Source organism: Molothrus ater, chromosome 3 (assembly GCF_012460135.2).
Source record: "Molothrus ater isolate BHLD 08-10-18 breed brown headed cowbird chromosome 3, BPBGC_Mater_1.1, whole genome shotgun sequence".
Lineage (NCBI taxonomy): Eukaryota > Metazoa > Chordata > Aves > Passeriformes > Icteridae > Molothrus > Molothrus ater.
In genome coordinates, this window is record NC_050480.2 from 42,123,291 (window position 1) to 42,141,372 (window position 18,082).

Consider the following 18,082-nt stretch of genomic DNA (forward strand, 5'->3'; position numbering starts at 1 on the left):
GGCCCATATCCATATTCCATTCCAGGGCCCAGCCTGGCAGTTGCTGCATTCTATGTGTCAAGATTAGATTGTGGCATGGGGAAGGTGCCTGGCAGCCACATCCAGGCTTTTGCTTGCATCAGCCTCAGGTAACGTGTGAAGTACAATATCAGCTCTGCTGGGGTCTCTGCACACTTCTGTCACAAGTCTTCTTACACAAGTGGTCCCCAGTCGGTTTCCAAGCCTTGCAGCTGCCCCCTCCCCAGGCACGGGGGGATGTACAGGCAAACTGTTGGATTGGGAGGGTTGCACTGTGAAGGAGAAACCTGAGCAGGAGTGTGAAGGTGCAGCTTACCCCATGCCACACGGAGCTGGGTGCTCATTGTCATGTCAGCAAGAGTGCTAACATTGTACCTGTGCTGTACAATGGAGAGGATGGGTGGAGGCAGCTGCTAACAACACCCAACCTCACGTGTTAATCAAGAAACATTGACACCTTGCATGCTGTTGTGAAGATTTGGTGCTTCCTCTGAAGAGTGCAGAGTTTAGGGAAAAAAAATTGCAGAAAATGGGAACCCACAGACTGTGTGCCAGGATCTGAAGCTGTCATACCGGTATTTCCTGTGTGATGGATGAGACATGGATTAATGACTGGGCAGTAGGTTTATGAGCAGCCCAGGAGAAGTTTGGTTCTGCAAAAGGCAATCCCTTCCTGACAGAGAAGCCATCAAAGAGCATCCATATACCTCTGATACAAATGTGTATTTTTAAACTGTGTGTCATGGCTCAACCCCAGCTGGCAACTCAGTACTGTGCAGTCCTTGCTCAATCCTCTCTCTCCTTGGGAGGATGGGAGGAGAAACAGGAGAAAAGAACAGGTAAAACTTGTGGGTAGAGATAAGAACAGTTCAATGACTGAAAATAATACTAATTATAATAATAACAATAATAACATATAATGATAGCAATAAAAATGAGAGGAAGAGAGAGCTAGAACCCAAGAGAAACCAGTGCTGCACAGTACGATTCCTCACCATGCACTGACTGATGCTCAGCCTACCCATGAGCAGTGACCAGTGGCTCCTGGGCAACTCCCCCCAGTTTATACACTGGGCATAATGTTTTATGGTGTGGAATATCCCTTTGGCCAGTTTGGGTCAGTTGTCCTGGCCATGCTGCCTCCCAGCTTCTGGTGCACCTGCTCCCTGGCAGAGCATAGGAAACTGAAAAGAACTTGATTTGGAGTAATCAGTGTATTACCAACATTATTGTCATACTGAATCCAACACACAGCACTGTACCAGTTACTAAGAAGAAAATTATCTCAGCTGAAACCAGGACAACAGGGAACAGAAATCCTTTGGGAAAGGAAAGATTGATACTATAAAATATGTGGAAAGAACAGCAGCATTTTCATAACCACAAGTGACCAGCTGAAACTGTGCAGGTTGGTTCAAAATGACACTTTGTACAAAATAACATTTTATAAAAGGAAAGCAAATTCTGCAACCCTCCAGACCTTGCCTGTTTATGTGAAATCCACTTACGTCATCTGCTCGCATAGATTGAGTGCAGTGTCAGAGTAAGAAACCAGGGTCCAGGTTAACTGGGGAGCAATCTGCTCTCTCTAGACAGCACTGCCACAGCTGCTTTCTCTAGTGCTGTCTCCAGTTACAGGTGTTTATAAACCTGTTGTTCCCTGTTGTTTTCCAAGAAATACCCTCTGTTACAGCAGGTGGTACTGAGGACATGGCTGGATCCCAGTGGGACCACTAAGGGCAAAAGGAGAAGGCACCAGGGACAACCCAGATGCCACTGGAGCCCTCAGTGGGGAAAATAAATGAGCGAGGCAGCTCCCAAATATAATCCTCAGGACAGCAGCACTGGGTGGGGGGAGAAAACTTCTGCATCTGCCTGGTTTTATTCCAGGGAAGTATGCAGACAAGGCTCCTGCATGTCTGCCTTGGGCAGGGCACCTCGAGTGTCACAGCACGGAGAGAAGAGCTCTCTGAAGGAGCTCCTCTCTTGTTTTTGGGGCTGTTGGGCAGGGGTAGGTGCCCTGCTATTTCTGTGCCTCTCTTCCCAGTAAATACAGGGCCCAGACTCTCCTCTCTGGCAGCCCTATCACCACCCACCCCTGAGAGCAGCAGGCAGAGCTGAAGGAAGTTAGGACAGGTTTTAAAATTGAACTTAACAGGTTTATGGATGCAGATCTGCAATGTGTGTGGCTGCAACACCAGGCATTGGGTGTCACTGCAATCGGCCTCTCCTGACTGCATTTTCCTGAATTGCAGCTGGGCACACTGGATTTCTCCAAAATCTTGCTGTCACAGGGCTGTTGACATAACTGCAAGGCTGGGTGGCTGGAGGAGATATCCAGGACCTTCTGCAAAGGTCAGGCAACATCTCTGTCCCACTCAGTCATGCCTGGTCACCAGGGGTTGGAAAGCCTGAGCCAGTACATGCAAAACCAGAGCTAAATGGTTTTTTAGCTCTATCTGAGCATCGAATAAAGTAAGTCAATTTGGTTATGCTAGCTGTATCGACGATTGCATCAGTGCCGCGCAGGCAGAGGTGCTGTGTGTAACACCTGCCCCCTCACCTTAAAGCCACCAACACTTTTGTTTCACTGGAAGAGTCTGGGCCATCGTTTACCATCCCGGGAATCCGTGCCAGCTTGTGGTTTGGTTTTTTTTTTTTTTTTTTTCATTTGTGTCAGTCAAGGGACGCACAGGGCAAAGGCAAGGAAAAATACTGTTTCTGAAAATCCGTCAGTGCCCCCGTGTGTCGGAGCGGGGCTGGCGAGGAGCGGCTCTGTGCAGAGCCTGCGCATGGTAAGGGCACTCAGGTTTGCAGGTGTCCAAAACAGGACAGCGGGTGGGGCTGGCCGGGGGGATCGCGCTGTCCCCTCCCAGAGGGGGGCTGTGAAGTGAGCGAGCAAAGGCTCTGCGCCAAAACATTTTCAAGGACAATCGTGTCCCACAGGGGCAGATTCGCCGCGATGCCCTAAATGCGGTGTGTGAGAGAAGGAAACATCCAGAAATCGCTGAAGAGCCGAGGGTGCGTGTCCGTGTGCGGGCTGGCAGGAGGGCGAGGGCGGCTGCAGAGGCCGCCCCGGTTTCTGCATTTGTCTCTAAAGCGTTTCGTATCCCCAGAGACGGCGGCCGCCCAGCGCAGGGCTGGATTACGAGAATCCTGTTCTGGTGACGGGTTTTTTAAGCAGATTAGGGGAAAATGGAGAGAGGTCCGTGTTGTTGCAGAGGCGTTCGCCTCCCTCCGGCCGGCCCCGGCTGCTGCGCATCCTTTGCTCTCACAGCAGCAGCACGGGAGGCAGCGGCTGCCCCGTGGCCCGGGGCGCCGCACGCAGAAGGCGCTGCCGCTGCTGCTGCATCACTTCTGACGCACTGCACGGACTCGCAGGGTTTCAATGGGCCCCGACAGGCGCCGAGCTGCCCTTCAGCCGGGCGGAGGGGAGGCTTTCCCGGAGCCTCACCCGGGCCCCAGCGCGCCTACTGCTGGGCCCAGGGCTGCGGTGCTTTGGTGTGTTTATGATCTATTTCATATTTGATCTAATTTTCACTCTATCTCATCCCGTTCTCTGCGCCTCACGGCCCCGTCCTCCCCCTCCAGGCATCCCTCCCCGCTCGGGGCGGGGCCGGACGCCGCTGTTTGGATTTAAACGTAGCAGCGGGAGGGGGCGGGCTCGGCCGGTGGTTCCCGGTTCCCGGCTGCGGCTCCCGGCTCCGCCATGGTGGTGCCGGCGCGGCGCGTGAAGACGGAGTACATGAAGCGCTTCAAGGAGCCCAAGTGGGAATCGTGCGGCGCCTGCTACCTGGAGCTGCTGCACTACCGCCTCAGCCGCCGGCTCCTGGAGCAGGCGCACCGGCCCTGGCTCTGGGACGGCTGGGAGCAGGACAGCGGCAGCGGCGGCGGCAGCACCGCCGGGTCCCCTTCGCCGCCGGGCGCCGGCAGCCCCGCGAACGCAAGGGAGGAGGAGGAGGCGGCCGGAGCGGGAGCGGCGGCGCCGAGCGAGGCGGGACGGGCCAGCCCCGGTAGGGAGCGCGGCGGCGGCGGTGGCGGGGGGGACACGTGTGCCTGGGCGGCCCCAGCCCCCTCCCCGCGGCGGGGCCGTGCTGCCCTGCCCTTCTCCGGGCTCGGCACAGGTGGCTCTGCCCGGGCCGCCCCGCCGCGGCTTGGGGCCGATCCTCGATCCCGGGGCGCCCGGGCCGGCGGGGTGACCGTCCCCAGGACACGGCCCGGGGGTGGCAGGGCCCGTCAGCCGGGCCCCGCTGCCTCCAGCCGGACCCTGGCTGGGCCTGCGGAGAAGCCATGGCTGCGGCGTCGGAGGTGTCTCTTTAAAGAGCCAAGTGGTGGCAACTCTCATCCTGAGTCACAGCCACTTATGTAAACTGTTGCCATGGGAGCCAAGCATCTCTGCAATTATATAAGCGGGTTCTCCGGCAAAAGCAGCGGCAAGTTGGACTGTGTGCCAGTGGCTGGCTCTTAACGCAATTGCTTTCCTGGACCTGCACACGCAATCTGTCTCGGCTGAACGCTTGGTTCTTAATGCCGCCTGAGGTTTGATCTTGGGTGCGCAGCTGAGTGGGGCCAACTAAGTAGCTTGAACAGGTGCTGAGCTGGTAACATTTTGTTCTCTTCTAGCACAGAGTAATTCCCTTCTGTTGTCTCACGGCCTAAGAGAGTGGTTAGGCAGATAATAACATGGTCAAGCTTCTCAAGCTGGTATTTTTTTAAAACCATAAGATACAATTTCTTACCTGTAGTGAAAGAATACTGTATCTGGCAGCCATTGATGGTGTTTTGAAACGCCTTTTGAATCAGCTGTCTTCCTGTTGTACAGTAGCAGGGAAAATCCTTGAGAACTGTTCAGTTAAGCCTCATGCTGCCTGGCTGTTGCTGTTGTTGTGGTGTGTGGTTTTTTTTTCTTCCCTCCCCGGAGTTAGATGTGCTTGTCTGGAGTGGGGAAACAAATCTGATCCAATGCCCTTTGGGACCTGAGCTTTCCAGAATGATCTGTGTTCTGAGATTCAAGATTAAACTGCATTCATTGACCTTAAGAATTCCACATTATACTAAAGCTTTAGCTTCTGTTCCAAAGGCTTGGTGTTTCAGGGCATACTAGTGATGTGGGGTCCTGCAGTCAGCTGGGTGGGCCTGTGGTACCCTGGTCTCACATGGGGCTCACACAGCTGCTGGAGTAATACATTCCACCTCCCCAAAGCTGTTGTCCTCATTTCAGTTGGGATAATTTTGTGCCTGGTAGCTGGTACAGTGCTGTGTGTTGGATTCAGTATGAGAATAACACTGATAACACAGCTGATGTTTTTAGTAGTTGCTCAGCAGTACTTAGCCTAAATCAAGGATCAAGGATTTCTCAGTTTCCCATGCTCTGCCAGCCAGCAGGTGCACCAGAAGCTGTGAGGAAGCACAGCTAGGACAGCTGACCCAAATGGCCAAAGGGATATTCCATAGCCAGAACGTCCTGCCCAGTGTATAAATTGGGTGGAGTTGCCCAGGAGCCACTGACTGCATCACTGGTTTCTCTTGGGTTTTATTCTTCCCTTTTCATTATTATTATTATATTTCACTTTATTTCAATTACTGAATTGTTCTTATCTCAACCCATGAGTTTTTCTGATTCTTTTTCCATCCCCCTGTAGAAGGAGGGAGTGTGTGGCTACGTGATGCTTCATTGCTGGCTGAGGTTGAACCACAATAGCTGTGCAGTGATGGAAGCACCCCAGCTCACCAGTATGAAACAGAGTATTAGTGGCCTAGTTTTGCTTTCCTCAGTCAGGCCTTGAGGAAGCTAGACTGGGAGCATGTGTGCTAGAGCTCCACAGTATCTCAGTGAGAAGAACTAAGGAATTGCAAAAGATTAGGGAGTGGTTGCATGGGAAAAGGCGATGCTCTCTAAAGGCTTGGCTTTTAGTGAGAGGAGGTGGAAGCTGTTGAAGCTGCACTCAGAACCTGGCATTCCCAGCTTTTCTGATGCACTTTAAATATGTACAAGCCTGGGGCAGTTGTTGTAGGGACCTGAATTTATTTTCATTCTTGTTGAGCCTATGGGTAGAGCACATAAACCTGCTACAATCTAATGGCACTGGCAGTTGCCAAGGCTAGAGACTGCTGGCCAGGGTGCTCTGCTCACTCATTAGCCTGCTGCTTGATTCCTTCCCTGACTCCTCCCTAGGGAAAGGTCCAGCTGGAGTTACTTGGTAGTCTGATTCTGGCTGGGATTTGGCAGGGAGTAACAGCTGGCTAGCTGTGTGTGTGGTCAGTGATGGTGCAGTGACTATCCAGTGCATCCAGCTGTGTCCTCAGTCCTGCAGCAGTGGCAGAGGGACTGTGGAGCACCAGTGGCCTGCCAGGCTGCAGGGTTTTGGGCAACTGTGCTTCTGTAACTGATACACCTTTGCCATGGATGCTGTAAGGGAATGCCTAAGGTTTTGCTAGGTCCTTGCTATTTTATAGTGGGAGAAAAATCTGTAGTTCACATTCACTTTTTTGCCAAATGGCTTAGAATAAACATTTCTTAACTTCTGTGAGTATTTAAGAGCTTTGTTAAGTGTTTAGCAGAAGGACTGAAAACAACTCTGGTTAGGCAGCTGGATTTAGTGGATATTTATTGTATCCTAATGCACATAGAAGGAGGTGACCCATTTAGTATTGGACAATCATAAGGATACATTTTTCTTCTGCTTAGTGGCTGGCTAATTAAGGCGTGTGGAAGAGATCACATAGAAACTACCACTCTGAAGCTTCTACTATTAAACTGCCTTTTTTTTTCCTTTACTCTGAAAGAACTTAATTACACTGAAGTGCTGTGGGGGTAGCTGAGTGTGCTCATGTTGATGACATCTTCTGTCTTCTGAATCTGACATCCACCCACATGCTGGAACATCCTAGCTGTTACCTGGCTACTGCTGCTTCCTGCTGTTTTGTGGGGAACCTGATTTCTGCCTGAGTGGTATTGACAGTGCTTTTTGCCAATATGGCAACAAGCTGGTCAGCACTAATGTTGTTTAATATCTGAGGTAAACACAATTCATAATGGCACATGCTGCCCTGGTTTCCTCTTTCCTCTCATTGAAATGAGCCTGTGTGTGTTTGTAAAGGTTGTGAATGCTCCTGGTGTGTGAAGAGGAAGTGGATGTAGGCAGCTTGGCTTTAATGTTCAGTGGTGTTGGTCTAAAGCACTGCCAGTGCGAACCGCTGGGGCAGCACGTGGGACAAAGGTGCTTTGTCCCTTTTGCACTGAAGCTATGGCTGAGTGATACCAAGGTGTGCTCAGAGGCAACTTTGGGGTAATTCCTTCTGGCCCTCCACTTGTGGCAGCTGTTTGTGGGATTGTTCTGTGGAACATGCCCAGGCACAGATGTGCTTTAAACATAATCCCACAAGATCTTGACCTAAATGAACTGGTGTAGTTGTGGTGTAGACACATCCTCAAAGCTGTCAACAGAACCCAGTGGGCTGGTAAGTAGAAGACAGAAGCTCTTGGCAGCAGTGCTGCTGTCAGACCTGTTGCTTGTGAAATAATACTGCTGCACACACATGTAGGATGAAGGCATCTTTCAATCCTCATTGCCATTTTGCCTTCAGCATTTTTGTGCAGTGGTTTTAAGTGACAGCAGTGACAAGCTGCCATTGAAGAAGTTGCCTCAAAAGTATTTGGAAAGCGACTGATGTGGATTAGTGGAACTAAACAGAAGATCCAGTTTCAAACTTGTTTCCTGATCTTGTCTGTCATCATGTTGCCAGGGGCATTTGCTGGCCCATGTATGTGGGAAGAAGCAGTTTGTAGTGGGGGAAGAAGGCAAGGGCATCAATTCAGGGGTTTACAGTACTGTTATTTAAAGTTGCTCCCATTTTTTTTCCTTTGGAAACAAGCTTTGCTATCAAGCCAAACCAGTAATTACTTTCCAAACTGCTGCAAATGAAGCTTTCAGTGAATCTAATCAGCTCTGAGCTGCTGTGCGGCTGCTAGCTCCATTATTGCCTCACACAAGAGCTGCCTTGAAATTATGTTGCAATCTGCTTCATCTGTAGTAACTTACTTTCTACCCAGCTGTAGTTTGTTGATACCCACAACAAACCCACAGGGTTATACGGCTGCTTCAAGAGGTGCAGGAGACCTGCCCCACTGGGGAGGTGTCGGTACAAAAGCAGGAGACTTGCAGTTCTGCCTGCAGCAGTGCAAGAACCAAGTGCCTCTCCTGGTGCTGAGGTATTGCTGTAAGGAGCCAGCACCTCAATGCAGAGATAACACTGCTGACCCTGTGACCTTGGGTCTGATCAGAAGGCTGTTGACATCTGCAGTAAGTCATCAGGGCCTTTGAAATGGGGGTCCTGTGTGGCAGTGCTGTGTGAGACAGCAGCTCCCCTGGGCTCTTCCCGCCTGAGCCAGGAGCGGAGCTGTTACGCAAGCGGGGCGATGCAGCAGGGTTTAAGTGACCTCTTCTGGGCAGGAGCTTTCAGTAGCCGTGTTGGGTGGGCCTGTTCTGCCTGTTAAGCACTTAATCCCCTCCTGCTGTCCATCCAGTGTGCTCTGCTTAGCATCCATGATGCAGTTTTAAACGTTTCTAGCTTTTCCCCTCTCCTGTCTAATCCCTGTCATGCTGCAAGCTGGTCAGTTCTGAGTTTCCTGTGTCTGCTGGAGCTGGTGCTCTGCATGGGAAGGAGATGGGTAGGAGTTGCTGGTGCCTGGACTTCCTCCTGAACGGCTGGGTCTAAGTCCTGCTTCAACTGCTGCTCTTCTGACTTCATGTGAAAAGTGATGCCTAAGATAATAGCCTGGATATAAACTGTAGTTTAAAATAAAAGGCTTAAATAACTGTTAGACATCTTGTGCCTTCACCAGCTGAGTTCTGTGTAAATGGCACTGTAGCAGTGGGTTCATGGAGAGCCCTGCTCTAATAGCAGGTGCTCATAAGTGCTACAGTACACTCTGGCATATAGCATTTACTGTAAGGCTGTGCACAGGACTCTGCGTGCCATTTACCCATATGCTTTTATTGCTATTTTGGGACAAGCTGGCTCAATCATTTCTGGACCAGCTGGAGCTGTATCCTGGTGAGTAGCATCCCCAGGCATGGCTGTTGCCTTGTTTTTTAAAGCTGAACTATCCATGTAATTGCAGTGCCCCCACTTTCCTGTATTTTTAAGTCTCTAAATGCCACTTCTGCTGTTTATGAAGTCAGTGTTGCTCCATCCCCCTTTGCAGAGAAGGAAGATGACATTTTCCCTTGAATGGAAGATGGAACAGCTTTCCAAAAGGAAAAGCAGTCTTGTTGCAGAATTGACAGCAATATGTTCCCTTTCAGAGTTTAATTTTCTCAAAAGAGTGCTTCCTTCTGATAATGGACTTAGGCAGTCCCTCCTTTGGAGTGGCTGTGCAGGGAGATGCTCAGATAATATTTTGTAAGGTGATAACTCTGTGCTGCCTAGCTCTGTTTGCAGCCATGATGAATGAGCTGCCTTGTTTCAGAGTGAAGCTGTGTGTCCCAGAGCACAGGGAAAACAAGCATAACAAGTCTAATACTACACTGAGCTCACTGCTGCTGTCTTTTACCAGCCTTGTCTATAGTAACTGAAACTACACCCAGCCAATATTTAGGTATGTAAAATTCATCTAGCCATTACTCTCAATGTGCCACTACTTTGGCCTTGACTAATTAATTTTTGGTTGTTTTGTGATGTCATTCAACTGAGCTCTCAACAAATACAGCTCTAAATACTTTAACATTGCTGGCCACGCTTTAAAAAATACTCAGCTGCACTGCAGTATCACCTGTAGATGAATGCTCACCTGCACATCTTGGAAGATGGTTACAGGCAAGTCTGAACAGGGCCCAGCACCAGGGCCTCTGTGCTGCTTGGCAGCACACAGAAACTGTGCTGGCCAGGCTAACAGCTAGCAAGGGAGCATAAGGCTTGCCTTAGAGGAATTCTAGAGCATGGAACAAGCCTTTGTATCTTTACCCTGCAAATGTGAAGTGAGTGCTTGAGTAAATGGATGCTTAATCAGTGTGCCAGGCAGGTAACTTCTATTTCATCAGAACTGGATGGATACAGAACTGACATTAAAGCAGTGTTGGACTGGGCATGCACATGCTTGAAATCACAGCAATTATCAGGAATGGTTGCTATTATGTCACAGGATTGGCAAGCCCTTCTGCTTTTAATGATGAAAGCACTTGGGTAAAAACTGCACTACTTGTCTGTGGTCAACATGTCACTATGTGAGCAAGCCCTAAACCAGAAGAACTCCCTATGACAGTGAAGGAATTCCTTCTGTCCATACCAGTGTATGCTGGTGATGGCTGAATGTGCTGAGACTTGGAACAGAGGTGGTGTGGAGCTGGTCCCCACTAGAAGCAGAAATAAACCGGCAAGTTTGGTGTGTTTATGTCAGCAGAGTTTGAGTGATCGCTGTGTGAGTCTAGCAGAAGACAGCATCTGATGATCAGACTTGAAAGGAATTGGTTACTAGTGGACTCCTATACTCATAGGTGAATGAAAGGCACGTGTCTTGTAGGTGATCACACGCTATGGGGCAAGGAGATTGGCTCTTATGGAACAGCTAGCTGTTCCTCTGTGATTTTATTAATTAATATTTTATATAATGCTGATTCAGTCTTCAGTGATGATCTAAAATTGCAGTGATTCAGCCTTTAAATTCTTTCTCACAAACCCTACTTTCCATACCCAGTGCCTGGAGGACTATTGCTGACCCCTTGCTACGGAAGGCTTAAATGTGTGGGATAAAGGAGCCTTGGGGAGTAATGCCTGCAGAGTGTGGCACTTTAAACGCACCACATAATTCACAGATCAGGTAGCAAAGGTGATGTCTACTACTTTGTGGGGTCTTGCTTCATACTCTCCTCTCCTTCCTAAGCAGAAAACCGTAACAGAGATAGATGTATAAACAGAGCTTGAAAATGAATCACTTTTTTCAGAGGAAGCTGATAATATGAAGGATTTAATATTGCACACAGTCTTCATCTCTGACTGGCTAGCAGCATCTATGTGACATTCAGCACTCCATCTGTTTGCTGTCTGAGAGAAGCAAGGATGAAACAGTGAAGACAGAAGATCACTGGAAACACTCTTTAAGTTCTTCCTGGGGCTGTTGGTTATCTGTAACCTCACCAGTGAAAGGCATTTTTAAGTATGGGAAAGCTGTATTGTAGTCACTAAAGAAAGAATGAAGACATTTAAGCAAGGTATATGTCTGTTGCTAAGGGAGCAATGACTTCTCGAATTTCTAAAAAAAGCACAGCTTCAGTGATGTATTTGAGAGGCTGTGCAAATCAGACATTAATATGTTGTTATTGGGAGCTTAAAGCATAACTTTTCTTTTCTTCTTCAGAGAAAGAAAAAGAAGATCAAGAAAAGCAGGAGAAGGAAGAGCAAGAGAAAACTGTAGAACATACTTCTGTAAAGGAAGCAGACAAAACCAGCCGTACAGGACGACGTCCAAGTAGAAGTGCCTTGTCCAGTCGTAATGATCGAAAATCAGCCAAAAGCCCCCAAAGGACAGATGCACCAAAGGAGAATAAACATCCATTTGCTCTGTATGGGTGGGGAGAAAGACAGACGGATACTGGGAGCCAGAAAACTCACAATGTCTGTGCTTCTGCTTCCGTGAATGAAGTAAGTAAGAGCTTCTGTTTCATGAAAAGGCAGTGACTCCTTAGTGCCTACAGATGTCTTAATAGCTGGATAAAACTTCTCAGGGGTCCCTTTATTTGAATATATGGAGATTCCAGCAGTAGGTTCTAGCAATAAACCTGAAGAGTCTCGAGATGTCCAAATAAGAGCTCTTTACTCTTTGTTTGGAAGCTTCTCAGGTTTGACTAACACTTGCAATTTCTAATTAAAACTGCCTGTCCTGTTTGTGGCTGTTACAGTGTTACCAGCAAAACTGGCTGTTCTAAAAGTATTTCTGCATTCTGAACTTCATGAGAACAGGGGAAGAGCAGGCAGTTAGCACCAGGCACCCCACAGCAGGCAGGCAAATAAACACTGGGGAAGTGCTTGAGCTGTGAAAGAGAGACTTTTGCTGGGGCACTTCCTAGACTAGGAGCCTCACTGAGATGGTACGAGTGCTCTTCTGCTAAGATGTCTTGTCTAGCAGCCTGGTTTGGTGGCTTGCCAGTAGGAAATGTTGCTCGCAGCAGAATGGTCTATCAGATGGCTGATGGATTACAGGGCTGGTGTAAATATTACCAAAATAGCACAAATTAAATTCATGTGGCATGGGCAGCACCAGCATTCTGCTGTACTGGGGCTCTGTTTCCTAGCTTAGAAACAGCAAGGGAGTGTTTTAACAGATCCATTTCTTTCTTCTCTATAACTCTCCTAGGCTGCAAAAACACAATCATTAATGCATCCCTGCCAGTGTCTTGTCCATATCCAGATGGAGCTGGCCTTTGAGTGGCTGTTTTGGAAGGGATTTGAAGCCCAGGCTTTTCCTTCCTGAACAGCTCAAACCTTTGAGCAAAAGGAGGAACTTGGGCCTTACAGCTTTGGAAAGAAGCGGCCTTTCCTGATAATGGACACTAATGCTAAATTGATAAACTTTGGTCAATGCTCAAAATAGCTGACTGGTGCTTTACGTTGAAGCCTAGAAGAGGCTGAAGCCTGACATGAGCAGTTATTTATATTGTATCTTAGATATCTAATACTTCTTACACTAGAAACAGTAATGGAACACCTCAGCTTGGATCTTGAGGTAGGACTGAACAGGAAGAACATTTCTGAAACATTCCCAATTATGTGGTGTTTTGTCACTGAGGGTGTTTCTTCATGTAGGAACCAACTACTTCTTGCCCGCTGAGGTTACTTTTTCTTGCATGTTTGAAAGGTGCTACTTACCCCTTATTGAGACGGGAGATAGGATTTTCAATATGGTGATAGACACACACAAACATAGAAACTGGCTCTTCATATTAAATTTTGGGGGAAACACGATAATTTATTAATATAAAAATAAATGTAACGGTGTGTTCATTGGTCAAAATGAAGATCTTTAGTCTCTAAGAGATCCCTAGGGTTTGGTCTTACTAATATGGCTTAGGGATATTAGCCTTAAGGGATGCTTAGGCATATTGAGGACTGTTTTTAAATGATAGAAACAGAGAATTGAAGTTTTTAGAATTCATTTGAGTAAGACTATGAAACATTAAAGATTTTTGCAATCATTTAATAGTTGGAAGTGTGAAAGATAATGCAGACCAGAATTTAAAGCACTTCTCAAGGAAAAAAAAAATCTATGTTCAGTTAATAGTACAAATTAGAGAAGAAAATATAACCTTGCTCACAATCCCTGTTCCTTCAGGATAGGGACTGAGGCAAATAAAAAGTGCTCCTTGTCATTCCTGGGGGATTCCTAGGCTGTTCTCCTTCCATAATACTAACTCTGGTCTTTTAGATTCACGAATCTGCCCTACGAGCAAAGAACAGGAGGCAAGTGGAGAAAAGGAAGCTTTCTCAGAGGCGAGTGCGATCAGCAGAGGCAGAAAACACCTGGCGAGCAAAGCCCTCCCCAGCAGACAACCCCTGGATGACAGAGTACATGAGATGCTACTCAGCAAGAGCTCTCTGAACCTGGATTCCCTTAGGCATCCTCAGAAGAAGTCGCGCATATCAGGACACTGGTGCAAGGAACCAAACCACTTATGCAAGGTTTTTATAGGGAGTTTCCAGCTGTTAAAGTATTTGTTACAGTGTTTTTATCTTGGCTACCTACCTCACAGTGGGGTGTATCCTTGGAGCCATAACATTTGAAGAGGCTTTTAGATATAACTACCCAAACTTTTAAGCAATTCCCCTTTTGGGAATTTTTCTAATGCTTCAATGTTTTGAGGGTGGGAGGAGAAACCTTAGCATACAGGGAGTCAAAGCAAACACTTTTTTGATGATCATGGTTACAAATAATCTGTTTTCCCTTATTTAAAGTTCAAGTCATGGGGAGATGGTATTGGGGAAGACTTTAAAGGAGTGATGGAGGTGCCTTTGTATTTATAAAACTATTTAACACTTTTATGACAATAAACATACGAAGACAGGCAACAGGAAGCCAGCGTGTCTGGTAACTAGCACTAATAAATGTAGATGCTTTAGGCAGGCAAATACCAAGTATTGTCTGTACATAGAAACTTTAAAGACAACAACAAAAAACCCCAAACAAAACCAACCTTGTTTGATTAGTGAATCAGCTGATGCTAACTTTTATCACTGTTTCTAAGGTCATTAGAATAAACCACTCATTTTCAGGGCAAGAAATAGCTACAGGATCATTTTGCTGTAGCTGTTCCTGTTGTACCAAATAACTAATGTAGACAATCATTATCTGATAGCTGCCACTCAATAAGCAGTTACTTGTTCTACAAATATAGAGCTGTACCACTGTACTAACCTTGTGGTCACACTTAGTCTGTACTTAATCATGTAAATGCATTTATTGAAGGAGAGGGCTGGCTCCTTTCTGGTGAGGTCTATTTTTAACACTTCAGAGTATCTATTATGCTCAGCAGGGGTCAGAGTGCAATATGCATTCTTCTTGGAGGTATTGTACAGGTATATTGTTAAAGGGTTTAAACTTGAAAATTGTATTGATAAGACTCGTAGATGATGTCCTGAGAAACTTGCTGCCTCTCGAAATTGGTGCAGAACCCTTCACTTATGGGGGGATGGGGAAGGGGGTAAGGGCTAGGGAAAGGAGGGGTGTATCCTTTAGTAAACAAGAACATATAATGAAGTTTGAACATTTTTGTTTTGTAGGTCCTACTTCTACATAGTAAGACAGTCATTGTGACTTCCTTGGTGGTTTTGTTTCCCTCAGGTGGCTGTAAATTATCTTTTTTTTCAGTTTGCTAACTACGCTTTAGGCAGATGATTGCTGTAGTTGTGAGCTTTGAAGTTTTGTTCAGATGTGTTGTGTTAGTTACTTATGTTGGTTATCTCAGTTTAATTGTTTTAAAGCTTGTGTTTTACAGGCCGGACACATTCCCACAGGAAGCATACTTGCACCTCTAGAGCAGAAACCTGCACTAGTTTTAGCTTCATTCCACAATCTCGGTGATTAAGGAGGACTCTGGAATTACTATTGCAACAGAGCATGCTTAGTGAAAAGTCTGATTGTGTTCTTGAAGAAAGCAATTGTGCTAAGGGTCCAAGCACTGCTGCCTCCTAGTGTCTTACATCACTAAAGGTTTCGTTACTCACAATTTTAATTTTGTTAAATTAAATCCTAGAATCCATGAAACTATAAACTGTTTTTTGTTTAACCTGCCTTTTAAGCACAAAACTATAGAAATACAGACCACTCTTGTTGAAGGCTACCTATTTAAGATCTTACAGCTTTTAAGTCTGGGAAAGCACAGCATGATTAAGAATGTTTTATATACAGCAAAATCCCTGTAGGGGATTTTGACTGCTATGTAAACCATAGGCTAGAACTTCCTGAAAGTTTAGAACAGTGCCCAAATCTGGGGAAAACTACTCCAGAGAACGCCTTTATTCCATATGAGATTCTTTTAATTTCCTTTCATGCTGTGTTTTCCTCTTTGAATAACTGCTGTAAATATGCTTAGCTTGCTTCTGATGCTGTTGCAGTTCCAGAAGCCACCCAAGCTTTACACAACAGTGTCAAAGCACCAACTCAGTAGTGTTTAACAGCCTTATTCAATAAAACTTGCCTGTTCCTGTTGCCCACACACTTTCTAGGCTTTATGTAACCACAGCAGATGGATTGTGCCCTCAGTGCATTTTGTCACATTCAACAGTTTCCTTGACTGTGTAGGGCAGGACTCATCTTGCCATGCTTTTGAAGATAGCTTCTACAGTTCTCTCTTCCCACAGGGAATGGAAGAGCCAGGATGACTCTGTGCCTGCCTTAAGTACTTGTGTTTGGGTAAGATGTATCTCCCATTAGGTGTTGGTGTTTTCAATAATTATAGGAGGCCTAAGTGTCTTCTGCCTTGGATACTGGGAACTAAAAACATCTCCAAAAGGCCTCTTCAGGTCTTCAAATCAGAATTTTCAACAGCATCAGGGTTGCTTTATACTGAGGAAATTGTCTAGTCCTAAAATCCTTGTCAGGTCAGGAGCTGTTCCCCACAAAGATGACTTACTAAAAGACAGCAGATAAGGTCTAATAAAGTCTTGTGAGTTGTTGTTGTGCTTTTTCAAATGGTCTGTAGCCAAAACTATCCTGGGTGCTATGTTAGTACTATCTGGGTTTAAGTAATACAATACCTGAAGTGAGGGGTAAATTATTCTGCAAATCAGGTAGCCTTCCTGCATTTGGGTAGTAATTGGCTATAAAGCTACTATTTTGCTTAGACTATATGAAATACTGTAGTTCTGATCACTGCGAGCTCTGTGTGAAGTATTTGGTCTGGAAAACTGCTGGTGCTTTGATGTTAACAAATGAAAAGCCAATATCATTAAGCTTTAAGTGTATTCCATAGATTCCTACAGGAGGTGACCATTTGCTTCAAATTGGACTCACTGAAAAGTAGAAAACCTAGTGAATGTCTCCCTATCAATTAAGGAATTTCTAAACATTGTCTTGCATGGACTCTTGAATTTAGCAAAGTGGTGAACACTTCTCACTCCTGTTTTAGAAGTAAAACTTTTTGGTAAGAACACAGTAAATACTCAATTGTCCAAAGTTTTCATTAAAATGACTGTTTATTCCTTTGTTTCTGGAAGTACTTAGCTAAGTGAAGCAAGAGTTTTACAATGTGTAATGCTGCAGTTTAACTATAGTGTTGTGAAGATAGTGTTTACAGTGTAAAATGTTACCATGAAAACTGCATAAGAATGTCCTGTAAAATACAGTAGCATGCCTGTTCAGTCACTGATGTCACATCTTTGCAACTATGAAATAACAGACGTTTTCACAGGAAGCTGAGATAGTAGTCAAGGTGATAGCTAAACTTAGAGAGCCAACCTTAACAAAACTGAGGAACAGTTTCTGGTATGAATTTTATCCAGGTAGCACATGCAAATTTAAATTGAATTTTTAACACATAGGGAAGTGTACCTGTTCTCATTTTTTATGGTATAATGTAGTGCCACTGAACTATAAAGGCCTCTCTGACTTTTTTTTTTTTACTGTGATAGGGACCAAATGCTAGCAATCTGAGGGCCTAATGTTTGGTAACCTGGATGTTCCAGTTTCTTTTCCAGCTCAGTTAGTGCACTCAGCAGCAAAGCCATAAATGGAGCCTGACTCAACACCTTGACAAGTAACCCCATGAAATTAGGGGTACAAGTGACTGGGAAGCTGCCTCAGCTATTGTTAGCACTGAATTCACTTTAAAAACAATAGGGAAATACCATCTAAGCTTGAAGCAATATGTGTTTTTTAAAGTTTTTAAACAGTATTTGTTTTTAATGCTTCTGTATTGTCTATTTTAATAGTGTAGTCTCAACCTGTACATGTGAATAAAATCAGTGACACAAAGTGCCTGGACTGCTTGTACTGTGCTTTTTGGGATCTCATTTTTTTTTTCCCCCCCTTACAGGGTACTTTAGTCCCTGCATACAAACTGTGGCTTCTGCTTGTCCCAGATATTCTCTCCTGGAATGTGACAGGCTTCTGTAATGACTAAGGTTGGCTATGAAGTTACATTACAGTTACCATTCCAGCCTCTTATGTTCCTCCTGTAACTCTCCCAGAGATTCTTAACATCCTTTCCCAATCTGAATCACTGTTTTCCCCTTACTATGATAAGAAAAAACCCCAGCTGTACTAGCTATCTTAAATGCTATGCCTTTGAGAATATAAATGTAAAGCTTTGGAGGAAAAATACAGCTTCCTCTTTTCTCTCTCTTATCCTATGAACAGGTATACTCATGCCAACAGGAAAAATTAAGCTTTTAAAAGCTGGCTACACTAAAGTTCTCTATGCCATGGGTTCTTCAGTAAATGAATGAGACTATTTTCACAGAGGCTTTACAATGCATTTCTTGAGATTTTTATAGTGTCAATTCTTCCAGCATATAAAACATAATGGAAATGAGGTGTACAGACTAATCAGGCTTTTCTATGGCATTTGCTTTT

At 45.7% G+C, this 18,082-nt stretch overlaps 1 protein-coding gene across 1 annotated transcript; it reads left to right on the forward strand.

The window, feature by feature from the left end:
* Window positions 1–3,674: 3,674 nt before the first annotated feature.
* Window positions 3,675–17,485, forward strand: CCSAP (centriole, cilia and spindle associated protein). Its single transcript, XM_036381221.2, has 3 exons — window positions 3,675–4,031; window positions 11,375–11,658; window positions 13,439–17,485. The coding sequence occupies exons 1-3, from the start codon at window positions 3,728–3,730 to the stop codon at window positions 13,610–13,612; spliced, it is 762 nt and encodes a 253-aa protein (XP_036237114.1). The 5' UTR covers window positions 3,675–3,727; the 3' UTR covers window positions 13,613–17,485.
* Window positions 17,486–18,082: the final 597 nt, after the last annotated feature.